At 51.7% G+C, this 26,529-nt stretch overlaps 2 protein-coding genes across 2 annotated transcripts in view; both read right to left on the minus strand.

Moving 5' to 3' along the window:
* PAXBP1 (PAX3 and PAX7 binding protein 1) overlaps nucleotides 1-15,357 on the minus strand; it is a 29,661-nt gene extending 14,304 nt beyond the window's left edge. Inside the window, exons 1-8 of the mRNA XM_037065276.1 lie at nucleotides 14,867-15,357; nucleotides 13,464-13,592; nucleotides 9,479-9,655; nucleotides 7,893-8,114; nucleotides 7,273-7,376; nucleotides 4,683-4,900; nucleotides 4,008-4,197; nucleotides 424-547 (exon numbers count right to left, since the gene is read on the minus strand). Coding sequence (XP_036921171.1) covers nucleotides 424-547; nucleotides 4,008-4,197; nucleotides 4,683-4,900; nucleotides 7,273-7,376; nucleotides 7,893-8,114; nucleotides 9,479-9,655; nucleotides 13,464-13,592; nucleotides 14,867-15,218 — 1,516 coding nt within the window. The 5' untranslated portion in view covers nucleotides 15,219-15,357. The remainder of the gene's footprint in view (nucleotides 1-423; nucleotides 548-4,007; nucleotides 4,198-4,682; nucleotides 4,901-7,272; nucleotides 7,377-7,892; nucleotides 8,115-9,478; nucleotides 9,656-13,463; nucleotides 13,593-14,866) is intronic.
* A 10,240-nt stretch (nucleotides 15,358-25,597) lies between these two features.
* On the minus strand, nucleotides 25,598-26,245 carry EPCIP (exosomal polycystin 1 interacting protein). The gene is given in 5 exon segments (XM_037064844.1): nucleotides 25,598-25,820; nucleotides 25,822-25,930; nucleotides 25,933-26,063; nucleotides 26,065-26,149; nucleotides 26,152-26,245. Coding segments are annotated over 5 exon segments (642 nt in total).
* Nucleotides 26,246-26,529: the final 284 nt, after the last annotated feature.

Genomic DNA, 26,529 nt, shown 5'->3' on the forward strand with positions numbered 1-26,529 from the left:
CTGTCGTGTAGCAGAAAACCGCTCTGCCCCCTGGAACCTCCCTGGTCCCTAAACTTGGAATCTCCCCGCGGCCACCCAGTGTGGCGTTGGCGTCGCCAGCGGGACGGGCAAGGGGACAGAAACCAGTCAGAGCCAAACAGACAGTGGTTTTACGGTAAACACTGCAGTCTTTTCTAATGCTGGAGATAAAAACACGGGCCAGGAGGAGGACCGACAGCATGGGGACCCAGGTTTCTGGCCCGTCGGAGCTCTGCCTTCTCAAACACAACCCGGGCTGCCATTTTCAGATCCACTTAGTACAAAAGCAGGGGAATCCCTCTATTTAAAAAAACAAGATGCTCCGAGAGCTCTAATGTTCAGTCTGGCTGCACTAAGTAAACAAGGTTGTTTAATGAATAATAAAAACCTTCAAGATGGACTGACTTGAATGGCTTGAAAACTCCGAAGATTCATCTTTAATATCATCTTGTCGTCTTTGGACAAGGCGGGAAGCTCGCTGTTTGTACAGCTGATGAATTGCTGATTCAAGTTCATTAATCAGTGGCACCTGTGAAAATATAACACACTCCGTAACACCCAACTCCTCGGCTGCGCACTCATTTGAGGGTTCCATACTATTTCCAGATCTCTGAAAAAGTACCCTCTAAGGACAGGATAACCGTGCATTCCCAAAGGGACACGAACAGCAATTCGCTTTTTGGATGTTTAGGAAACATCACTTCTTCTAACCCACACATGGAGCTGTAATGCCCGGCACCCAGGTACTGGAGCAAAAGCTCAGTTAGGAAACTTCACACGTCTGTACCAGTAAAGGAACGGCAAGAGTCTGACTGCTTTTCTTTTAGGGGAAGCACGTGCCAGCCCCTTCCAGTCCGCCTCGCAGTCTTCCCAGCTCACAGCGAACCACCGGCGCCACGGCACCCAGCAGAAGCGCTGGCTCTGCGAGCAGGCGAGCTCGGGGCTGCTGACTGCCTGGCCCCAGGCGCCCCCGGCTCTGTCGCCAGCGTGCCCCCTTGGGGCTCTGCAGCTTCATCCCATGTTTTAACTGCAGACTGCACTCGTTCACAGATGAGGCAGATAAAGTGTCTTGCTCTCACTAACTCATCTGGCAGCAACCTCACAAAGCTCTTCTCATCAGATGTTGAAATGTTTCCCTATTTCCTGAGAAAATCACATTCTTCACGCCAATGACCACTTTACGAAGCCAGCAAGTTTTCCAGGTTGCTTGCTGCCCGTGACTCAGCGTCCCCGTGGCTCACCTGAAAACCAAAGCTCACAGAACAAGGCCCAACTTGAGAGAAAAAAAGCAGGAAACGCTGTTTCTAACCTTATGCTATAACCAAATGCTAGGGAACTTCACGCACACCAGCAACCACCCCACACACCGAGGAAGCCAGAAGGCCAGAAGCCCGCTAGGCAGAGCACCGCAGCGAGCGCTGCAGCACCTTCCCGAATGAACAGACTGTGAGCGCAAACAGGGCGGGCAGGCGAGGTGCCACGGAGTCTGTAACAAAAGCAGCCGCAGCACCTGAGGGACCCACTGCGGATGTTCACAGGAGGTCCACGCACTGAGGTCACTTCACTCCCAAAGTGCCGCCCCACGGGCAGCGCGTCCCCAAACCTGCACTGATCATCCCCGACAGCTGAGCCCATGACTGTCTCTGAAGTTCACGACAGTCTGTGTGTTACGCAGTCCTCCCGCCGCGCCCTGTGTTCTGCACCACGCAGGGCTGAAGACAAGCAGCGCCACCGGCCCTGGAGACAGCACTGCTGCTCTCGCTGGGCCGCACCCGCAGAATTCACTCTCTCCATTTGGTCACACCGTCTGTGATGTGATTTGCCTGCGTAGGTGACCAGAATGCCTAACAAAAGCCCAGAGAACATTCTACTGAGGTTAAAAGCCCTAAACACACTTTCAGCTCTCACTTGTGTTTCTCAACAATACTGACTTATCTCAAGAGGATGCATCACGAATAATTTCTTTACCCTCTCCAGACTCAAAGCTGTGATTACTGACTCTCATTACGGCCAAACTCGAGGAGAGGACACAAGACAGAGGCGACTGCAGGGAACAAAACAGTGGAGACGCATGATGACCTGCAAAGAGTTAAAACTCTAAGTTCAAAACTACTGAAAACTTCTGTAAAGGATGAAAATCTAAGAAATGTTTATCTTTTTATGGTCTTACCCTGAAACAGCATTTTTATAGAACTAGAATGAATATTCAAATCTACCCAATTATTCCTATTTCCCGGATGACAATTTATGACATTACTCACTGAGCAAGCCTCTCTTAAAATTGAGTGTTTGTGACAAAGACAAAATGCAGTAAAATGCCCATCTGAAACTCGGATTTACCCACCTCTTCTAATTAAAACGCAACCTCTGCGTGTTATCTGAGGTTTGAGACCTCCTCCCAAACCAGTGACCCGAGCCACCGAAACACCAGCAGTGCGGCCAGGCAGACCCCGCCGGGGCCAGAGCAGCCGCACGGAGACTGAGTGCGCTGCTGACCGCTGATACAGCCGATTGTGAAACGAGTACGTTAGAAGCTGCATGACCTGGACACCCTCGTCACCTCTGTAATGCAACATCTGCAAACCTAGTGGACCCTGTGGCCGTCGCCATTTCTGAAGAGCTCAGTTTTCAACCAGGAGCACGTGACAAGTGTACTGACGTGCCTTCCGAAGCAAAGGCCAAATGCCTAGGGACAGCTCCCAGGGACAAACGCCACCTACAAGTGTGGTTTAAGACAAAGGTCCTTTCTCTAATCACAAAAGGCTAGCCCCCGCCTTGCCCGCTGAGATCCAAGGGCAGTACAGGCAGGAGAGACACAACCGCCAGCCACACTACCCTCCACCGCCTGTGTCTCCCTCCCACCCGGTGCTGTGGACCCTCAGCCATGGGTCTGCCACAAGGGACACGTCACAGCGCAGCTGCAGCTGCTCCCCCAGAAACCAGGTGGAAGAGACAAGATCACGGTAAACCCTGCAGAGGGCCCGCTGAGTGTTGCCCCTGCCCGGGCCTGACCACAGCCGGCCGGAACCAGGAAAGCCCGCAAGGAAGACACAGTCCGCAGGGCTCTCTGCCAGCCTGTGGCTTTAGGGCACTGAAGTGATCAGCAGGGACAGTAACAAGTTACAACACACGTGTGAACACTCGTGTGCCAGCACACTCTGCACCAACCCACAGAGCCAAGAGTGAGCGAAGACGCGACTTCTGACCCTGCATCACCTGCAAGTTTAGAGACAGGATGCACAAAGCACCACCACCACAACTTTCTTAAACCTAAGGGTGCAAAATCCGCGAATGCTTATAAACCAATTCATCAAACAGTAATACTTATCTTAAAGAAGAAAAACCAATTCAGAGGTCATTTGAGAAAAAGGGGTTTCTCTGTGCAGCTAATTTAATAGCACATATCATACTAAAAACGCTAAACTCCACACTAAAAACCTAACTATCACACTGAAAAAAGAACGTGGAAGAAATGAGACCTTAAAAGAAATGATGGCCAGTGCACGGTTTTCGGATGGAAGCAGCGCAGGCTTACTCAGGCAAAAGCTACTGGCGGCCCTGGGGACCAACTTCATCTCGGGAAGAAACTAAAAACGAGCAGAACTGTGCATCTTTATGCACACTCGGAATTACTTGTACACATGGTTCAAAAGTACCTTTTGACACAAACCATAAAAAGCAAGCTTCCATCCGAGGAAACCCCCAGCCTACTGACCCAGGGCAGCCCCACGCCTGCCCCTGTTCAGGTGGGACGGGCCAGGCCACGTGTAAACGGGCTGGGTCAGCTCTCCCCGTCTTCCGCGGAGGCAGCACGTCTGCCCAGACGCAACGCCACCCTGGAAGTGAAGGGGAGGAAGGGCGACTGCTCGCCACTTCTCAGGCCGGGCTCAGTGGGCGCTCTCTGGGGGCTACAGAAACAACCCACAAAACGCCACCTAGACCTCCCTAGCTTTGCCTTATCAAAGAGAGTAGTATCTTTGCATTCTTACCTTTTCACTGAAACACTCAAGCAAGTCTTGGACATACCCTCGCATTTCTTGCAAAAACTTATACCGTTCACCAGTACCCCCCGAGGACCCTTCCAGTCTTTCAATCGCCCGGGTGGAGTCCACGCGGCTTTGCAGGTGCTTCTCACGCTGCTGCTGGTTGGCTTTGTGCGCCTCTTTCATGGCGTCCAACCTGAGGGACACAGAACGGCAGATGGAACACTCTTACTCCCCAGGGTCCGTGCGTGGAGGACTCTCGCAACATCACAGTGCACTTAGTTCCACTATTAGAACACACATACTCCGAGTGGCATCTTTTCATCTGTACTGCTTTGCTCTCTCTCAAAATCAAATAAAAAAAAATGGCAGCAGTTTACAGACTCCCCGTGAAGCCAGGTGGGGGCTGCCCAGGACGCACTGCTGTGCCCCCTGTGGCCGGACTGCACTGTGTTGGAGTCCGAGAAGCCCCAGCTCAGAGCTGCCGTCAACAAGGTCAGGGGTGAGGGTTCCACAGAGGTCATCCAACGGGGGCCGGAGCAGAGACGGGAGCCGCCCTCTGCTGGGCTCCAGGGCGGGCAGGCGTCTCCTTGGCCGCCACACCGCGCCCGCCCCGGACCACACGACGCCTGAGGAGCACAGAGCGGGAGGATGGGTCTTTAGGAAGCTGGTCTGCCCTACCTGTCTTTAAGCTGTTTCTTTACCAGATCAATAGTAACGGGAGTCATCTCATTACTGGGAGTTTTGAAAGGGGCTGTACTATCTGTTTTTTGAGATTTGCCATCAGCTGATCCATAGGCTGTGTAGCTATAAGGAATGCCGTAGGAGGAGCCGTAAGGCATGGTCGGGTAGGTGTTCTGGTAATACATATTCACTTCGGTGGGCTGACTTGCTTGAACCTAGAGAAGAAACGGGATACGTGTGAAAGCTGGTAGCTGAAACCACGCCAAAAACAACATGCGCCTTTAAGGTTAGAAAAACCTAATGGCAAAAATCAAACCATTTTCTAAACAATATGCAATTAAAAATAGTTAGAATTCCTCAAAATTAAGTAAAAGTAGTGCTAGATAAAATGTTCTTGTCCTCTTCTGGGATTATAGGATTCATTTCCAATAATTTTCAGAAAAGGAAGTTGAGATGGGCCCTAGCTGGTATGGTTCAGCAGACTGAGTACCGACAACCAAAAGGGTCGCTGGTTCAATTCCCAATCAGAGCTCATGCCTGGGTTGCAGGCCAGGTTCCCAGTAGGGGGCATGCAAGAGTCAAACACACATTGTTGTTTCTCTCCCTCTCTCCCTCCCTCCCCTCCCCTCTCCAACAACAAATAAAATCTTTGAAAAAAAAAAGAGAGAGAAGAGTTGGAAGGGACATTAAAAATAACCCCAGGCCACCACTTCATCAGTGGAAGAAGACAAATTGCTAGCCATGCCCACAGGACAAACAGAGAAGCCAGGATGGGGGACGGGCATCGCAGACCCCTCACACCTACCCCCAGGTTCCCCCACTGTACACCAGTGGTAACATGAGGGTTACATTGCACCACTGGTAACATGAGGGTTACATTGCATGCACCGTTTCCGGTCACTGCGCCCTTCCATAAAAGAAATGCTGTAGCTATTTAGAAAGGTATTTTTCACCAACAGGAAGAGAAACTCATCTGCTACAAAGTAACTTCTAAAGTTAGAGAACATAAGCCATACCAGGGAAAAAACACTTTACTGATACAGTGTTTCTGGGGCTTCAGAACCGCCATGAGGGCTCCTGAGCCAGGTGGACGCCACCCCAACCTCTCACTGTCCAGGTCCAGGGGAGTGGGAGTCCGCATGTCACACAAGCCCTCAGATGATGTTCGGTGCTGCTAGTTAAGGAACCACTCTGAGATGCACTGATCTAAGAGACTTGGAATTCTCCCATCATTTGACTATAAGGGACAAAATGTAATAGTTTCTTCTTAAAGTTTATTGGAGGACTTCTGGCCAAGACAGAGGCGTAGGTAGATACCCTTTACCTCCTCGCACAACCAAAAGAAGGAAACAAATTTAAAAACAAAAAGTAACCAGAAGTGTCAGAAAATCGAACTGTGTGGAAGTCCAACAACCAAGGAGTTAAAGAAGAAACATTCACCCAGACGGTAGGACGGCAGGAGACGGGTAGCCGGGGCAGAGAGGACCAGGGCGAGGCAGCAGCTGGTGGACCAGGTGGTCCCACATTTGCGTGCGGATAAACTGGGAAGAACGACTGGGGAGCAAGACAGACTGCACAGCCCAGGGTTCCAGTGTGGGGAGATAAAGACTCAAAACCTTGGACTGTAAAAACCTGTCCGCCAAAAGTTGGACCCAAGGAAGCACACACCAAGGCACATCATAATTACATTAGCCAAGATTAAAGATAGGGAGAGAATCTTAAAAGCAGCAAGAGGAAAGGAGACAGTTACCTACAAAGGAGTTCCCACAAGACTATCACCTGATTTCTCAAAAGAAACCTTGCAAGCAAGAAGGGGCTGGAAAGAACTATTCTAAGCCATGAAAGGTAAGGACCTACATCCAAAATTACTCTATCCACCAAAGCTTTCATTTAGAATGGAAGGGCAGATAAAGTGATTCCCAGAAAAGGTCAAGTTCAAGGAGTTCATCATCACCAAGCCCTTATTATATGAAATGTTAAAGGGACTTATATAAGAAAAAGATAAAAAATATGAACAGTAAAATGACAACAAACTCACAACTATCAACAACTGAACCTAAAATAAAAAAACCAAAAACAAAAATTAAGCAAACAACTGGAACAGGAACAGATTCACAGAAATGGAGATCAAACGGAGGGTTATCAGTGGGGAAGGGAGGGAGAAGGTACAGGGAATAAGAAGCATAAGCGGTCAGTACAAAATCGACAGGGGGAGGTTAAGAATAGTATGGAAAATGGAGAAGCTAAAGATCTTATCTGTACGACCCATGGACCTGGGGGAATGTCCAGGGAGAACTAAGGTAGGGAAATGCTGGTGGGAGAGGGGTGCGGGGTGGAGGGGAATAAAAGGGAGAAAAAAAGTGGGGCAACTATAATAGCATAATCAATAACATATATTTAAAAATAAAAGCTTATTGGATACACAACTTTATCCAATAAGGGTAACTTTCTTAATTATGGGACTTGAGCCAACGACAAAGATTCAATTCACTATTCAATATATTTTAACTTCTGCTTTAACAAAACAGGCAGGAGAAGTTTCATATTTACATTTTTAACTGCACCCCGTAACCTCTGCAGTTCTCACCTGTGGGATGTTGATCCCTTTTCTGATCTGCTCCTGCTCCCACCGGCTGAGCTCTTCGTCCTGCTCTCCGGCCACTAAAGCGTCGTCGTCACTCCCCTCAATACCTGCAGCCACGAGCAGCCAGGACAAGTGAGGACCACCGGGAAGGCAGGAAGGAGGAGATGCCCCTGCTGTCACAAAAACTAGGCAGAACTGCCAGTGCTGACTCGACCTTACCGTGACCCCCCACAAGCCCCAGCCTCTCATTCCACGCCCCTGACTTCACTCGTCTTCAGGATACAGTGTGCCCTGGAGCGAAAGGCAGCACCAACGTAACCACTAAAACCTTAGCTGGGTTTCCTCATCTCTGTGAGCTGAACACAACCTAGTGCCCCCTAAGAGTGCCGGCTGGCGACACAAATTTCTGCATGCCAGGTGCTCGGGCCCCCACGGGCCCCCGTGCGGAAGTGTTAGTGTGACTCAGGCTCAAGTTTTCAAAAAGCTCCAGCAAGACGCTCGTACCCAACAAGAACCATCCTCTAACGTGAAACAGTTTTCAGAAAATGTCAAATCAATTTTGTATCTGTGGGTTTTAATAGCACTGTGACGAATGGGCTTATTATCCCATTCAATCAAGTTACCTATTTCCTCAGCGATTTTTTGTCTTTGTGATTTTTCTTTCACAGAAAACACTATCCGGCGTTTCTCGTCATCATCTTCGTCATCACTGGCATCGTTCTCGTCTTCTCGAACGAGGCGGCCTTTACCGGGCTCGCTTTCGTGCGGAGTGAAGTCTCCCAGTTCCCGGGCCATCTGGCGCTTCTTCCTGGCGGCGTGTATGAAAGCCGCGTCTGGGATTTCCCCTGGAGACCAAGGGCAAGGGTCAGAGACGGGTCAGGGACGGGTCAGGGACGGGTCAGGGACGCACGCTCCACTTTCCTGAAAATACGCGGGTGAAACGATCTCACGGAGACACCCTGTTGTATGATGACGCTCTGGTGCCGGCGGCCGGCACCCTTCCCAGACTGGGCCTGCAACCCACCGTGTTCTCTCCAACTCAGTGTAAGGGGGACTGACAGCCAAAATGAAAACTGAAATGGACCCCTAATGGCGACCTGAGAGAGTGTGTGCGTACGTGTGTGCGTGGGGATCCAGTAAGAGAAGTTTTAATTGCATTTTCTTCACCTTCAAGTAAAAAGAAAGTAATCAAATCATATTACTAAACTGGAAAACCATAAAAATTAAAAAGGTGCCCGTGCCTCATGACCCCAAAGACATTATCAGATGTGCAGTACATTTCTCTCGCAAAGCGTCTTCAGTTCACCTGTACGCATGTTGACTACACAAACCTGTACCTAGCTTTTCTTGTTCAAACATAAGCTTTTCTTCACGTTGTTTTGCATAAGTATAATTTTAATGACTTAACAACTTCTTGACACATAAAGCATCACCCACTACAGTTAGTTGACATTTACCTACAGTAAAAAAGAGTGCCTTGCTACTCGTCAAACCATATTTTAACAGCTATGTGACATCCTTGCATGTAAATGCATCTTAACTTACTAAGCCATTCCTCTCGGGCTAGACGCTGTTTCCACGTTTCGCTCAGCGCTAATAATGCTGTGACGAAAACATCGTTTCCCTGCGATAAATACCTCGATACAGAGTTACAGGGTCAAGAGCACCTGAGATCCCTGACAAACAGCGTAAGGACTAATGGTACTAGTCCGTGTATGTAATTTTCTCAATGCTAGCAGGCCAGAGTAAGCATTTTTAAATTTTACAGATGTTAGGAGGTAAATGATCCCTTTTCATAACTTAAATTTGGCTGAAGTGATTAATTATTCAAACGCTCATTAACCAGTGAAGGGATCTGCAAACCATTTCATGGAGAAACAAAAAATGAAGACAGGGTGGACAGAAAACAGCAGTTGGTTCTGCTTTTAGAATCAGCTTCAAGAGAAATCGCCGTCTGACGACAGAAAGAACAGACTGACCGCGGCAGCGCCCTCTGCCGTCCCCTGGAAGCCCCACACCTGCCCAGATGGCACATGGACTGTGACAAGGTCTGACAAGGATGTGTAAAGCTGCAAGTTTCTGACTCCCTTCCCTCCTCGCAAAAGGAAGCGCCCTGGCTCCCAACAAGGACGTCCTCGGGACACGGCTGGGCTGACTCCGAGCTTCTCAGCGGTCTCCACGGACACCCACTGCCGGAGGGAGCCCGCACCTGGACGGAGGACGTTCAAAGACGACAGAGCATCCGCGAAGGCCCCGCCCGCCTTGGGCTTCCCCTCCTCCTTCTCGCTTTCCACGTCCATCTCGTCTTCGCCGCGCTCGCCAAGCACAACCCCGTCCTCCAGACCGGTGTCCTTAGCATGTCCTGCTTTGTCCAAAGGTGGCTCATCTGCATTTTTGAAAAATTAAAGTGATTTTAAAGCAAAATCCCTAAGTTAAGGAGAGGTTTTTAATCTGATTATGGACTTGATTCATTCAAGCTTGAACTAATTTATTAACAAAAATCTGAAACCACAAACGTATACAAAGTATCACAACAAGGGACACGCCTGGGAGGTAAAAAGAATACAGGGGACAACGTAATCTGGGACTCCAGAACGGGGACAGGGACCAGCCACGTGGGCCCAGGAAGGGAGCTGGGGAGTGGCCGCACGCCACTGCGTGGAGAGGAGAGGAGGAGAGAGGGCTGCCCTTCTCACTGCTGATGCACCCACCACCCCCAAGGCCACTTTCAAGGCTGCTCTCCTGCCGCTGGGTTCCGAGGGCCCATCGTGGTTCGCTCCACGCCAAGTGGCTCACTTGTAACCGAACCGTCCTACCACACCCTCTGTCCCAGGAAAAATCAAGAAGATCAAAACGTTTTCCATCTCGAAGCACTTGAACCTGGCCATGCACACAACAGGCTCCAGGATATAAAGAAAGAGTAAAACAAATGTTTATTCTAAATATGAAAGATACCCTCTGTTGTTTCTCTAGCACGTTCCCTTCCCCAAAACTGCTTCAAATGATTTGTATTCTTCTCTCCCCTAAATAAGAGTCCTGGGGACAATATTCCCTCCCCTACCCCCTGACCTCATGGAGAAGAGTCAGACTCTTAACTTGTCAAATTGTTATTTTAGTAACTTTGTAATGTCCCTTCATGTAAATATGCCTTAATTTACTGTCATTCCTCTCCTGGACACTGTTTTCAAGTTTTTTGTTTTTAAATATTTTATTTTTAAAGAGGGGGAAAGGAGGGAGAAAGAGAGGGACAGAAAAATGATTGTGCGAGAGAAACATCAGCTGCATGCCTTCCACACGCCTCCACTGGGGGCCGCCCACAGCCCAGGTGTGTGCCCTGACTGGGAATCGAACCAGCGATCTGTTGGTCCGCAGGCCACAGCACTCAGTCCACTGAACCACCCTAGCCAGTGCTCCAAGTTTCCAAGTTTCGATCTGTTAGATCATTCTGTTTCAGGCTCTTCAATTTTTCTCCAGTTACCACCCTACCTCACCAGCCACAGCTTCATTCTGAAGTGCATTCTGAGGTTACGAGATTTAAAACTCACTTTACTAGATGTACTGGTATGCAGTTAGGAATAAAAATTTTCCCATTTCCTTCAGCTCTCAACCCACACTACATCATGGCTTTCAACAGACAAGACAGAACTAAGAACGGCCACCCAGACCAGGCAGGCACGGAGAGTGCTTCCTGCAGAAGTTACGGAACTCAGTTTCGTTACGGTCACAGGTACATGTGTGGCCGAGCAAGCACTGGCCCAACACTGTGACAGCGGAATCTGTGGAGGGGCCAGGTACTCTCCCGCACTCCCCCTCCCCTGCACCCCCCGCCCCCCACCAGTGCCACTTCAGGAGACTTGCTCACACACGCTGCTGCTGCCTTGAACTCCATCGGGCTCTCCGTCTTCCTCAGTCTGCAAACAGGCATAGCATTCTGACCCCGTCTCAGCTGCTACTTTCCGCTGCGCCCTCTGCCGGACTCCCCAGAGAAGCAGAGGGCCCTGCTGCCTCCACTTCGCTTCCTCACCAACCCCTGCACCCCAGCCCTGGGGAACGGAACGGCCCCTGTCCCCACTTTCTGACCCAGTTTCCCAGCAAGAGACCGGCTGCAGCCACACTGCTTTGCACAGGACTGTGGAGAAACGCAGCCCAGCAGCCCTTCCCTCCAGAGGGCACCGACGGTGGCTGGTGGACTGTCCCCTGCCAGATGCCCCCTCCCAGAAAACCACCACCGTGACCCTGCCGGCAGTCCTTCCTCAGCCCTTCCTTCTCGTGAGCTTTCTGGTATTAATCCCTACCACTGACCATCACCATCGTGAAACTGCCTTGCCTTCTCTTTCCCAGGCTTTTGCATCACTTTCGCAAACCCTCTCATTATCTCCATAAGCACCGAACCTAAACCTTCATCTCCAGCTGTTCACTGGCTGTTGCACTGAAACTTGGCTGGACAGTGAACTCATGTTCTGACGGGTGTGGCTCGGCTGGTTGAGCGTCGTCATCACACAGAGTGAAAGTTTGCCGGTTCAATTCCGGGTCAGGGCACAAGCCTAGGTTGCAGGTTCACTCCCCTAGGCTACAAAGGAGAGGCAACTGACTTCCTCTCTCCCACTGATGTTTCCTCCTCTTTCTCTCTCCCCTTCCCCTCTGTCCAAAGACAAATAAATAAAATCTTAAGAAAGTGACCTCATTATTTTAAAAATATCACAAGAAGAGGCCTCCAAGTTGCTACCACCTCTGTTTTGAAGACAAGGCACCTCTGCCGACTGAAGGAGGGCGGGGCAGGAGGGGGCAGGAGGGGGCAGGAGGGCGAGGTGACTAAGGGAAGAGCCCTGCTGTGGACGCGAGGACAGTCCTCGACGGCGCCCACCCTTGGGGAGGCCGTGACCTGAGTCACCGGGCGAGCCTTACGTGACGGTGGGGAGACAGAGGATGTCACACACAGCAGCTCCTCTCCGGTCTCACTGCTCCTGACCTTTCTTGTGTTACTTCATCACAGTGGATTCTCAAGAGATTTGGGGAAAAGGAAGCAGTTTCCTCGACTCCAAGACAAGTGGTTCCCTAAAACACTCCTCCTCCCACCTGCTTTCCCCCTTTCTGCGTGAAATACGCAATCACCCTCTCAGTCACCCTGGCACAGAAGCACAAAATCTGACCGCTTCTTCCAAACCCGACATCAAGCCGCCAACCCTCCTGCTAGAATGTTCCTCCAAGAGTCTCCTTGCTTTCCATTTCTCCTCCTGCACCCACAGCAAACGTTTGTAACTCATCCCCAGTTCCCCAGAGAGACAGGAAAAGATGTCTGGACCCACCAATCTTCGGTCACAGCTGACCCTGGAGCCTCACGGGCCCCAGCCGCCCCTCTCTGCTGGCGCCGGCCCGTGCTGCAGGCTCCTGCCAGGAGGAGGCTCCGAAGGCATTTGTCACGTCCCCATCCTGGCAAAGCGGCGAACACAGCAACCCCACACTGGACACTCAACACCCGACACAATCTGTCAACAGCACGCCTTTCCATCCTAAGACACAGCTCCCTCCATGAATCATCCGTGTTGGCCGGTTAGGGGCACTCGCTCTTTTGCAAAAGGGCCTTGGTCACTTCGATCTTTGATACCCGCCCCCCCCCCCCCACAACAGATCCACTTTCCTACAGACAAACAACTGCCTAAAGGCTGAACGGCGGCTGAGAGAGAACACGAGACACGTGTGCAGGGCAGGCGGGGCCTCACACTGAGGAGTCTTCATGTGTGGAGGGCTGTGGGGGGGCACGGGGTGGGGGCCACAGGACACTCAGGGCAGTCCTAAAAGTTCTCTAAGAATTAAACCCACTGCAGAAATACCATCAAGAAATAGAAAACCCGTCTCTACAAAATATAAACTCAGAAATGCGCACGGTATCCCTCCAAGAAGAATAACCATGTGTCTCAGGACTAAGTGGGAGCCTTCGTCTGCTCAAGGGCAGTCGTGGGGGAGGGTCAGTAACTGCGTGGAAACATCCCAGGGGCCAGGATTTTGTCCGTTTAAAAACGTGCTTACGTTGCAATTGTTAGAAATAGCAGAGCCGTATGGCCACTCAGTTTGGACCCTTGACCACGATGGCGGACACTGGATAAGTGCCTGACACATACAGCAAATCCACCCGATTAGAACATGAAAGAACCTTGTTTGACATGTCAAAAGAATAGTCTTAGTTTGGTACTTACTGTCGGCTGATGAGTTGACTTCTGTCTTAATTTTCGATTTTTCAAGATCTTCTTTATATTCTTTCTTAAGTAATTTCACTATTTTTTTGCTATAACTTGATTTCTTCACTTTGAAAACTTCTTCATTTTCTTAAAAGAGAAATTAAATGAAGGCTGTAGCAACCACTTCCAGACATTCTTCCCTTCTAGCTTTTGTGTGATTTTCACATTCTTTCAAATATGTACTCATCCACCCCAAGTGATTATATAATTTGAAGTTATTTCAAATGTCATAGGCCCTCAACAACTGAAGTCAATTTCATAAACTAATCCAGAGTAATGCAAAATTGAGACTTTTAAAAAGGCATAAAACAGCAAAGTGCAGAAGATCTTCCAAAGTCCTACTGTCTACCTCAGACCACCCATTTCAGGAGGGAAAAAAAGTAATCACCAAGAAAGCACTTAATCCCCAAACCATTACAGTATCTGAAACAAAATGCCCCAAATCAAAAGGTGCTGCTTGACAGGGCTGTCAAGTCTGAGTAACACCAAGTCCATGGCCAAACGACATTAGGTTCTTTCGAGACTAAGCCGAGAACAAAACACTTTTCCAAAGTTCTGATGATGTGTCTCTCACCTCCGATTTGAAAAATTTAAAGTCAAACACAAACACCACCAGACAGTGCTTGCAAAAACAACAATCCGTCCTCCTCTTAAAGTAAGAAAACACAAAGGCCGAAGAGGAACGGCCTGCCTCACTGGAAAACACGGAAGCACCTCACATCAAGATGCAAGGGAAATTTCCAAAAATCTTAACTTCTTATAACATTGACTTAAAGGGCTATATAAACAAAAAGTATTAATATTTAAGTCTCATTTATGATCGGACGTCTAAACGCACTGCAGCCTTGGAAAAACCAAGGCTCGGCGATTCCAAGGGTCTAGTCCAAGGTCACTTGGAAGCAGAGCGTCTACTCCGGGCTTCTGTTCCCAGACCCAGAACTCCGGCTGCTGCAGCCCCAGCCTCCGAGTCAAGGGTGCCGGGACGGAGCACCCCAGAGGCGTGGTGACCGCACAGCGCTCGGGGTTCGAGCCCCGACCAGCCAAGGGGCCGCACTCAAGTGGTCCCTGAAACATGCCGCCAGGGGAGAGGCAGGCCAGGGGCCCCGGGTTCCCCCCGGAAAAGCTCCGCTGATCGAGCTTGGGCCCTCGGAGTGGAAAATGCACGGGCGACTGGGGAGGAGGAGGCGTAGAGAGCAGGTTGGCGGCGGCGCGGGAACGCGTCCCCGGCCGCAGCACAAGGCCCGGAGGCGGGGAGGATGTGCAGAGGGCCGGCGGGAAGGGGCTCCGTCCCGGGTGCGGGGCCCCGGGGCAGGGGTGGGGTGGGCGGCGACGCCGGGTGCGGGACCCCGCGCGGCAGTTACCTTCCTCCTCGTCCTGGAAGCTCAGCAGGCTGGCCCGGGGCGCCTCTTTGTTCTCGCGCGGCTTCTTGCGCGGCTTCAGCCCGTTGCCCGGCTCAGCGCCGCCCGGGAAGCAGCCCCCGGCCTCGGGCCCGGGGCCGGGGGTCAGCGCAGACGGCGGCGGCAGCCCCGGGCCCAGCAGCCCCTCCCCCCCGGGGGCCCGGTCGCCTCCGCCGCCGCCGCCGGGGCCCGGCTCTTCGCCAGTGCCGGGAGGCGGCAGCAACGGTGGCGGCTCCTGCTCTTCATCGCGCTCTCGCTCCTCCTCCTCCGAGTCGTTCCGCTTGCGCACGTTCACTCGCCGGGCCTTTCGGAACATCCCCGCGGCCCGCACGGCGGTCTCGCCCTCGCTCCCCCACGGCGGCCCCGGCACTGCCGAGCTCGCGACGGCGCACGCGCGCACTCCCCAGCCCCGGCCCGGAGCTGTCTTCCCTCGCGCTACCGCGCACCACCCGGCGCGCATGCGCTCGCGCTCGCACCGCGCGAACGAACTCCGCGCCTCTCGCGAGAACGTCTCGCACTGTCCCCTGTCGGCTCGGAGGACTCTCGGCGCAGAACTCCGGGGCTGGAGCTACTCGACGGGTCATAAAGAGGATCATAGAGACCGCAGGCCAGAGTGAGCTCCGCCTACGGTGCTGCAGTGCGTCCTCCGCGCCTCTGCGGAGCAGTTGCGCCAGGAGATCGCCGGTCGAGCTCTGGGGCCGCCGGAGGAGGGGGCGGGCCCGGGGAGGAGCCCCGGGAGGAACCCGGCTCGGCGCGGGCACGTGGTTGGGGATGTGCTGGGGACCTGCGCTGCGGCTGGGAAATGATGGTCGTCAGTAACGAATACGTCATCATTAACTATGGCGACCGGCAGAGCACGTTCCCAACCATTGAATTTCACTTGTGATAGATGCTCCGTGGTCCGGTAGCGTAGCTCCCGTTTTCCCATTACAAGGAAAGCAAATTGTGTTGCTGGTCAAAAGAACGTTAGGTTTGCCAGCAGTTCTTGAACCGGCCACTTTCAGAAACAAACGGAGGGGAAATCAACTTGAATTGAAGGGGTGGTTATGTCACCTTTGGGACTTGCGTGGACTCACAGAGGTGACAGTCCTAACTGGTGAGGCCGGAGCTGGGCCTAGCCCTTGAGGTTGACCTCCCAGGCTTCCCTGTTCTGTTCCCAAACTTAGGGCTTTTCCTTCGCAGGGGGCAGCCGTATACTGAAAAAAGCCCACCGGGCTCTAGAAGCTGTCCGGTTCATTGCAACGTTAACAGTTTTACCCCCCACAGATACTCCACGGACCTAGAAGCAGGTGTGTCTATTTTTATGAGTTGCCTTTTTCACACGGTGTACACACAGTGCACATTTAGTCTAAAAAAAAAGCGTCGTCTCTCTTACCAGCTACAGAGTGATGCACTGAGGGAATGCACTGTAATTTATGTAACCTGCCCCATAACGACTGATAGTTTGTTTCCAATCTTGGTATCATAAATTGACACTGGAATAAAAGCTTCAAAAAAAAAAAGGTCCCATCTGTAGGGTGAACTAGAGTTGGAATTGCTAGATCCAAGTGGGTGTCAATTGCTCTTTATAGAAGCTGTGCCAGTTTGTGCCGCTGCCAGCAAATGTGAGAGTGCCTATTTGCCTATGCCGCCTGTCAGAATTTCACTTCAGATTTAAGCTCCAAGCTGAAGCAGACCATCTGAAGCCCACTGAGAATTTCTACACCATACGTATCTGCCTCTTTTCACTGGTTTTCTTTGGTTGGATTTGAAATCTGCCCACCGGGACTCACTTTTGGAAATTGGCAAGATGATGTGGGCCAGCGATTTTCAGTAGGTGTGCCACAAGAATTGTTAATTTTTTAAGATTTCATTTATATTTATTTTTAGAGAGATGGAAAGGGAGAGGGGAAAAGAGGGAGAGAAAGAAACATGAGTTGGTTGCCTCTCACTGGCCTCCATCCAGGAACCTGGCCTGAAACCCAGGCATGTGCCCTGACTGGGAATCGAACCCGTGACCTGTTGGTTGGTTCACAGGTCAGTGCTCAATCCACTGAGCCACACCAGCCACGGCAAGAACTTTTTAAAAGTGCAGTATCTGACTCTTTAGTCAAGGGCGCTGGCCGTTCTTCCCTTAGACTGTCAAATAAAAAGACAACAGCCAAACATAAGAATAGCTGCCTGGTGTGAGTGAATCAAAATGATACTGTTTTCGGTCAGAATGGAAAAAAAATACACACAGAGACACGTATATTTTGGTGTGCCGAAGAATTTTAGTAATTAGTTTATGTGTGCCATGAGATGAAAAAGGTGGAAAATCACTGCTCGAGGCTACGAGCACCCTCCAACATTCTCTTCCAGTTCATAGGAAAAGTTAATAGCAACCGGCTTCCATTCCATTCTGATTTCTCTAAGTTCTCGTGTTCCGGCTGTTCATCGATTTCAGTTCTGATTCCAGTGACGTCTCGTCAGGGAAATTGAGCTCCAGTTCCCATCACAAAAGATTCCAGTTGTGCCCGGTCAGCCTCCAGACACCTGAGCCAAGAGACGGGGAGCAGTGGCATGATGGCCGCAGAGGCGACAGTGGTACAGCCCAGAGTGTTACCTATGTTGACATCCTGTCCTAAAACTTTAAAAAGATCGTCCGCTCGGGAATATGGCTAGAGGGGAGCACGCTTGCGTTTTAAAGTGAGCCACGATGTGAAAAGACAACCCCACAGATACTTGTAACTTTGACTGTCTACCTGTTCAATAATTAAAGGGTAAAGTTAAACACTTAAAAGTTACCTTGCAGCCCAGGCAGGTCAGAGGTCCTTCTGGAGGTTACAGACCTTGTGGGAATTGAACCCCTGAAACTGAGTGGCTGCTTTAACTGCCTGTCAGCAGTGTATTAGCAGAACGTAGTTACTTTATAAAATCCTCTGTTCTGTGAGTGCTAAACGGACTGACCAGGTCACTGAATACAGCATGTCACCACCACCTGGTCCTGGAGTGTCTCTGGTGCCCTGGGAAGACAAGTACCGCCCGCACAGAACTGCGCATCGCCCATTTTGTTGGGGTCAATAAGTTCAGTTAGTTTTTAACAGTCACCTTTCGAAGCAGTAATTCTGATTAGTTTTTTTCACCAAACTGGGACTTTACATGGAATAATTGACCCATAAATTCACACAAAATAGGCAAGTCAGTTTTGTCTGTTTGCTGATTTGGTGCTAGGCTCCACAGTCTGGAATGGCGGTTACCTGATGCAGGTCTGTGAGCCCATGGGGACTTCTCCCCAGCCAGCTGCCAAGTGACAGGGCAGAACAGTGTGTCCAGGGAGAGCAGCCAGATGTCCTCACTAGGGGAGGAAGTAGTCCTGTGCTCTGAGATTGTCCTTTTCTTCCCGTGTGAAGATGCTGAAATCTCTCTCCTTGCACAAAATAATGATGGTCGTGTGTGTGTGTGTGCGTGCGTTTACACCCTTACCTAGCAAACTAGGAAGTAGAGAATGAGCTATTGAGTCTTCCCCAATTTTTTACTTTATCCAAATTTGTATTTGGCAGGTAGAATCTGATGGTCTAGGAATCCCTGATCTAGGAATTTTCTTTCTAAAACTATAATGCAATGCCATTCTGAGAGGAAAAAACAATAAATTTAGTTAAAAATGTTAAACCTTGCCTTGCTGAAGGTGGTTCCGATTAACTCAAGATAAAATACGCACTTGGTGAGGCAGAGACTTCACACTTCGTTCAGTGCCGTTTTCCCTGCATTTCCAGTAGGGCCTGACCTGCAGGAGGCAATGGCTGTTTGTTGACTGGAGGGTGCTGGACGGGATGTTTGTTCAATTAGTGACTTTTATCCTATGTTGATACAAGTTAACATTTTCCTGCAGCTCACATCCCCTTATTCCCCAAACAGGATCACAGAACATTTGTTATAAATCCCTGGGTAGATTCGTTTTCACATGGTTAACAGATCCCCTCCGCCTCGGGGAACTGCTGCCTTAATGGAGTGAGGAGGAGGCTGGGAGCCTCTCCACCCGCACAGATTCAGCAGAGCAAGGGCTCCTGACCCGAGGTGGGCCGATCACAGTCTCCCAGGAGGTTCCCCTGGAAGTAGAGTCAATAGAGTCCCCACTGGTGGCCGGAACTGCGATGGACACAAAAGCAGAAGGAAAGCCGTGAATGACCATGGCTGCTCCATCCAGAGCTGAGAAACCTGGCGCACGTCCTAGCAAGAGAGAACAGAGCAGAAGAGGACAGAGAGTAAACGGGCTTGGGCCCCTCCTGCCTCCCCTGTTCTTGCTCACGAGTCAGGGCGGGGCTGCTGTGCCCTCCCTCACCTGTGTGGGGCGCCCCAGGTCCCACGGGGTCCGTTTCTTCATCGTGTTGTTGCTGCTTTTTTTGCTCAAAGGGCTTCGGGTTTGTGTGTGTGAGACCCAGAGAACACTAGGACCAAAGACTCTCGCAGAATAACCAAGAGTTAGTTCAATTTACTGTAATGTTCATTTTATCTGTATGAATTACATGATTGTTTTTAAGTTTATTATGTAATAACTCTTCAGCTACAGCTTTTGTTGAGAGAGGAGCTTTTCTTTATTTCTCTTACTTTTTAAATATAGCCATGCAGATACGCTCGCCGGCGTTTCAGCAGTGGGTAGGGGTGAGGAAAGGTCTTTTTTGCGAGCGGGTCGTCATTCAAGTAATGAGGGAGAACACCTTCATCCAGAGCATGCGGACGGTCTCATCATACATGTCAGAAACTTTCTAAGTACTTTCAAACTCCACTGAAATGGAGCCACTGTATCTAACGCAGGAAGGTGATCTTTTCTATAAAACCGTTGCTAGTAATGGAATCCAGATTTAAGAGATTCCGTTTCTCCAAAGTGAGTTCGTCTGTTGCCATGGTAGCCCCAGTGCAGAACCAGTTGGCGTTCACGAGTGCGCTGCCAGTTTCCCCTGAGTGGTCATTCCTTCGTTTTCTGAAATGACAGTTTCTTCAACAAAAAGAAAGGGGATTTTTATTTACTCTTCATCTGAACTTAGAGTGCAGTAATAAAGGTGAACAATGTCTTATTTCCTGGCGTGGGAATATTGAGCTTACTCAGTAGTATTGGAATGCGCCTGCTCCTTAGAATAGGCAGGTCTGTAACCTACTCGCTCGACAAGGTTTATTGGGCTTCCGGGGTGTTCTGAGCAGCAGACGCAATGGTGAACGGGGCAGGGGGCCTTTCTCCCAAGTCTGCGGTCAGGTGCTGGAGACCAAATCAGTGAGCAAACAAAGACTGCAGTCACTATTACGAAGAAATCAGTTGGATGCTCTGTCTCAGGAACCACAGGTGTGGACATGAAAATGATAGACGTTACAATTTGATTGATGTTTTCCCATCTGCCAGTGGCCATTAAGTATCTTCATCATTAGTAAATGTGTAAAGATTTCTGGGATCGAGGCGAAACATTTTCCTGCAGGGTGATTACAAGAAACAGCTCCAGATGTCTCCTTTAGGAACTTCAACAAGTTTATCTACCCCGTATTTTTAATGTTTCCTTGGTAAGTTTTCTTTCCTGTACATGAGATTATTATATCACTGTCATGAGGGTATGTCCGTGACACAGTCTTCCCTGTAAGTTGACTGGGCAACTGTTCGGTGAGCGGCCTTCGGAGCAGCCCAGCACCGAGGGACAGACAGGAGTCACACACGGTCACCACGCTGTTCACTCGGCTGCGACTGCGCGCAGGTCCACTCAGAGCGGAGCATCGGCACACTTACTATCCTACTCACACTCTCACCATCTAAGGGAATATCTCACACACACACACACACACACACACACTCAGAGCAATCCGTGGGGGACAGTGACCCCGAGCCCCAGAGTCTCGGTCTGCAGGTCCCGGAGACAGCACGGAGGGCAGGGAGTCGTCGGCGTCTTGTGAGGAAGGGTCTCCGGAGCCAGGGGGCAGCAGGGCAGGTGAAGTCCTCCGTCCAGCAGGCAGAGCCTCGGTGGCCGAGGCCAAGGGAGGTCAGCGCGGCGTGGGGCAGCCCTCTGGGGTGTGGAGCTGCCTCAGTTGTACCTGGAAAGGGTGGACACCACCCTTCCGGGTCTTTCCGATAAATGTCTTGGTGCCCCTGATGCCCAGTGGGGACTCTCCCCAGGAGCCTGTCTGTGGGGGGGTCCCGCTCTGCAGACACAGCTATTCTGACCACGTACTCCTGGGACACACGCAGATATCTGGGGTGTGTCCCCTTGTCAGACGTGTCTGCTCTGACTTAGGTAGTTTCCCTCTTGAACCAAAGTGTCACGGCCGACTGGCAGCTGTCCTGGTTGACAGGAATAACTCCACTCTGTTTTGTACACTTTATGCTGTCTTGGTCAGACCAGCGCCATTTTATTGGTCCTGCTCTCCACGCTCACCTCTTCTCCAAACCGTTCCTGCTCTACCCAGCCAATAACTCCGTAACTAACTGTCAGAGGAACCTCATCTACCAGCCTGTCTGCAGCTGCACGTCTCCTTGCCTCCCTCCTGAAATGAAAACAGCAGCCTTCCCACCAACAAGGAGTCCGTCCACAAGTGCCCAGTGTCCCCCTCCCTCTCTTGTCCCTCCTGTCTCCTGCTCCGTCAGCTCTTTCCGCCACAGCATTCACCCCACTCCTCCCTAAAGCCTCTCCTGAAACCTCGCTTCTGTCCCAGCCACTCTGTGGACCCTCGTCTTACCGAGGTCACCATGACTTATCCCTTGCAAACCCAGAGGACACTTCTCCGTTCCTGGTCTGTGACTATGACCCAGCCTGAAACACTGTCCCCTTCCTGGTATGTGGAAACTGGCTCACTCAGGCCTCCTGCAGCTCATGACCCGCTCTTCTCAACTTCAAGTTCAGTGATGCCACATTGTAACTTGCAGTTGGCCATGGTAGGGGTATTGACACCATAGAAATGGGCAAACACCTTCCATCAGATCTTTTCTTTCCCCCAGAGAGCTGGTTATTTACCAGAACACCGCTGCCCCCAAACACCCAGGCTCTCGTCACCCCTCCTTCTGACCTTGTCAGCCCTTTCAGGACCTCTTCTAAATGGTCCCTGTGTGTCCAAGCGCCCCATTGTTTCACCTGGGGCTCTCTCCTCACTGTTGGGTGTTCGGTGTCAGCCACAGGCATTCCGGAGCTTTAAAGACTCTCAGAAGAATGATCTCGGGCCTGTGACCACAGGCATCAGGTGGCAATCTGAAGGGGAATTCAATGAAGTAGAAGATTGAATTCAACCAAGTGGCAAATAAGTCGTTTCCTTTCAAGAAATTGGCTCACACCAAGGCCTGAAAGAGACTGAATGCCTAACTGTGGGACAGACCCCAAGTGCCTGCGTGACCTCAGCCACCCCAAATGGACTGAGTTATCCGATCTACTAAGACACAGAGCTGGGCGGGCAACAGCCCTCCACAAGTGAGGGGGAGCAGAACAGACGGGACCGGGCACTGCATGTCCCAGAGCACCGGCTCTCTGTGCTTTGTCACACCTTCCTCTACCTGCCCCTTGAGCCACACCTACAGCCCCCGAAGAATTCCCTAGGACCAATGGGTTAGGGGAGAAAACATTCCAGTCCAGCTCACACACAGTTCACGATGCGCTGGCCACACCTGGAAGTGGGCTCCCCCGTGGGCCGGCCTGGCAGCAGGAGCATGAGTGAGCGCAGGGAAACCCTCCCAGCAGGCCGGCCGGCCGGGTGCCTGGGCAGAGCCAGTCTGACGGACTCCTGAGCAGTCACCCGTGTTGGGGCTGGGTCACCGCGTCCCGGGCTGGGGCCCCTGCGAGAACAGCCTTGGGCAGCTACAGTGTGGAATGCATGTGTTTTCGTGGATCAGGAATTAGCCTAAATGCATCCAGGTATGATGCATCGTGGGTGAACCGAAGACACAACCATTGCCATCATTTCTCTACGGTTTCATTCGGTTTTGGAACCTGAAGCGTGCAAGGCTGGGGAAAGGGCCAGGGGCTTGGGAAGAGCAGGACAAGGAAAACTGGTATTTGACTCAGCAACAAAGTGGCCCACATCACTGACTAACAGGCGGCGTTCCCACATGCGCCTCTGCTGTTTGGTTTCCTCTGACTCCTCAGGGAAATGAAAAGGGCAGCGAGCGTTCCTGCCAGGAGGGCGCGAGCTCCTCAGTCTCACCCCAGGCTGGCTCCGGGTACAGAGTTTGGCCAAAATCAGCTGAGGCTCTGTGGAGAATTAACTGTGTATGTGCAGTGTACAATGAACACTATTATACATTTTATTATTTGTAAGGGGTATGCTAGACATCTTTTATATCAGTAAAATCTATATAAACGCGTGTGCCTTTTTTCTTTGGCGAGCTGCTGGTTAAACTTTACCAACGCACCACTCACAGAGATGACAAACAGCTAGCCCCAGGCTTCACGGTTCGACCTACACAGTGTCACTGACAGCAAGAAACCAACAAAAAGGCCGAATAGGAGGCCCACGTTGACAAATTGTGAGATTCCACGTAAAAACCCAGAACCCCCAATTCTCTCTAAGGACCCGTCTGTCCTCGTTGTATTCTCTCATGGAGACACCAGCGGGAGCTGCGCTCTGTGGCCCTTTCAGACTGCTGCCGCCCCCAAGCTCCCTGGTGTCCCCCAGGCCCACAGCCGGGCACCAAACGCCACCGCCCCATGCGTGCACTGTGGGTTTTCTCACTCCCGATTCACCCTCGGTCACGGCAACCTGAACCACACCTCTAGCCCAGAGAGCCCGAGACCCCAGGCTTGGTTTCTAACCACACTGACTCCCCTTTTTAATTGATCTACACCCCACTGACCCCCAATTATTTCTCACGAGAATCGCTTAAATCCCACGTGAAAGGACTTTGAAACTATGAAAGCCACCAAATGGAAGAGACGCACATTCAGATGTTCAGAATTTCTAACATCATTTAATTTTATACTTCCTTAGTAAAAATCCATTCAAACCCAATGTCTCCCACTTTCATAACAAATGACAGTAAGTAGATTTGTCATTAATCTTTCAAGTTATGTCCTTCTTGCCTCCCTTTGCTGTGTCCCTCCGTGTCTTTTTCTGTGACTTGAATCCTCCCCCTCGGTGTCATGCCAGTAATGAGGTCGTCATGTTTTTCTATCAAAATTCACACTCCGGTCTTTGCTGTGGCCTAATTTAAACACTGACATTATGGACTCGTGCTAATTAGCCCGGACGGCCAGCCCCCTGCCGACGAAGCGGACGTAGACATTTCAGCATCTTCCAGTTGCACCGTGAGGGACGTGAGCGAAAGGCATCGACCCCAAGACACCCTCCTATTTCCTCATGAAACGATTTCTTCTCATTATGCTGCCTGAATGCAGCGCTGTTTGATTTCCTTGCACTCTGAGTTTAGACCTTTCTACCGTAGTTGCCATGGGTTCTTTACATTGTAATGGTAAGTCAGGCCTCTGGGGGGAAAGCATTTCTTTGTACAGTGATGAGTCAGTTTCATTTTAAAAATACTGCCTCGGCCCCAGGCCGGTGTGGCTCAGTGGGATGGGCATCACCCCATGAACCAAAGGTCGCTGGTTCGACCCCTGCTCAGGGCACATGCCTGGGTCGCAGGTTTGGTCCCTGGTTCAGGGTGCGTGCAAGAGGCAGCAGGTCGATGTTCCTCTCTCACGTCGATATTTCTCACCCTCTCTTTCTCCCTCCCTTCCCCTCTCTCTAAAATAAAAGATAAAATAGTCTTTAAATGTTGCCTCGGTCCCTTGTACCCACAAACCCAAACCACTTTGTGCTGACCGTGTCATAGGACGTGTCTTACCTTCCCACGTGTGAACTTCCAAGTGGACTGCGTCCCCCAGATCCTTTCATTATCTGTCGCTCAGACAAACACTTCAGCCAAGGGGTGATGATGCCCAGGATGTCTCGGCCCCGGGGTGGTGAAACGTGGCTCCGGCAGCACTCACCTAAGTTCCGGTTCCGGGGCAGGGGGAGAGGGAGGCGGGGAGTGACCACAGGGAGAGAGTGGCCATGGGGCCGATGGCAGGAGGAGGCAAAGAGACAGAAGGAAACGAAAGAGGGGGGCTAGATGAGGAGAAGGCTCCCAGGGCCCAGGAAAATCTGGAGGCATGTGCGATCGGTCTTGTACCCCCAGTGTTCACTCCATTCCCCCCTTGAACTCTAGTGCCTTCATTTGGTCCTAAGTTCCCACCTTATCCAGAGCCCCTCTCAAATGTGCTCACAAAACTCCCTTTTCTCAGGACACCTGCTCTTAGCGAGGTGTTTGGAAAACACGAGACGGAGAGAACCTCACAGTTTTGTGGAGCTCACAGTCCCGAGACCTCGGGAACCTGTCATCCTCTGCTTAGGAGAACATCCCAGGCCTGTCACAAAATGCAGCAGGACGCAATGAAGGCTGCGTTCTGAAGGGAGACACCTTTCCTGGGGGCCGTCCCCCAAGGCCAAGCTCCGCTGCACCCCTGGTGGGCGCCGCTCGCGCCGTTTCCGCCTCTGGACTCCGCAGCCTGCGGGGGCAGCAAGGACGGGGCCTCTAGCTGGCCCTCGGGATGACTGTCTGGACGGAGCCGAGTGGGTTTTGGTTTCCTTTAGTTTTGTTTTCCAGAACAGCTGCCACAGTCGGGCAGGGAGCGGGGCGGGGCGGGCTGGTCGCTTGCCTGTGTGGCTCTGCTGGGAGGGGCTTCAGGGAGGGGACACTATGGGCAGGGGCGCCCATGACCTTATTCCCAGGCCCGGTCTTCAAATCACCCCCCGTGGGCCAAAGCTCCCGGTGGTCGGCCAGGGTGACCAGGTCAGTAAATGAATGTGACACGTAGCTGTTGTTGCTCGGAATGGGGGAGGTTTAGAGTCAGAAAAGTAGGGGATGTTGTCAGCAATGCTGGCCACACTCTGGATGCTGTACGACTCCAGGGATGACGGCCTGCTGAAAAGGGCCGTGCCCAAGACCGCTGCGGATGTGCACCCGTGTGCGGTGGGCTTCCCCGGGGCTCACTTCGGAGGAGTGGTGCTCAGCCTCCGTGCTGACTCGAAGCCTCGTCAGACCACAGATGGCCGGGTAGTCTGTGGGGAGACGTTCGCGCTGCACAGAGACAGCCTCAGGTCCCGGACCAGCATGAAGTTCAGCTGGAGGCCCAGGGCGGGGGACTCGGTGAGCCAGTCAGTCAGATGGCCACTGTCGCTGGCCGGCACCTCGACTGAGGGCAGGGCAGCTGCACCGCAGGCTGGCCAGGCTGTAGTCACAGTCCCAGATGTCTGCGGGGCAGCTGCATTTCCGAATGCTGTTCTCCTTGGCGTGCCATTCCACTGGCCCCGTGCCCAGAGGCCAAGTGCGAGGATGCCCAGGGTGCTGAGCAGCAGCAGGAGGCTGTGCCTGGAAGCTGGAGCCATTCCTATCCCAGCAGGGCCAGCGTTCTCACATCCGCCAGCTCACGGGGACGCACCTGGAAGGCAGTGTGCAGCTTTGTCACTGCTGTTCGAGAGGCACTGCACGTGGGAAGGCACTCGGGGGACTCGGGCTGAAACCTCTGACCAGACAGTCCAGAGCTAGCGACTGGGCCCTGCAGGGAGGGTGGGGGCAGAGCTGGGAGTGGAGTCTGGGGAGCTAAACGCAGGTCCATGAGGACGGTGACAGGAGGAAAAGGGCCAGGCAGACAGGCAACGCTGATGGTACA

Source organism: Sturnira hondurensis, unplaced genomic scaffold, assembly GCF_014824575.4.
Source record: "Sturnira hondurensis isolate 20B ecotype Veracruz unplaced genomic scaffold, ASM1482457v3 Scaffold0015596, whole genome shotgun sequence".
NCBI lineage: Eukaryota > Metazoa > Chordata > Mammalia > Chiroptera > Phyllostomidae > Sturnira > Sturnira hondurensis.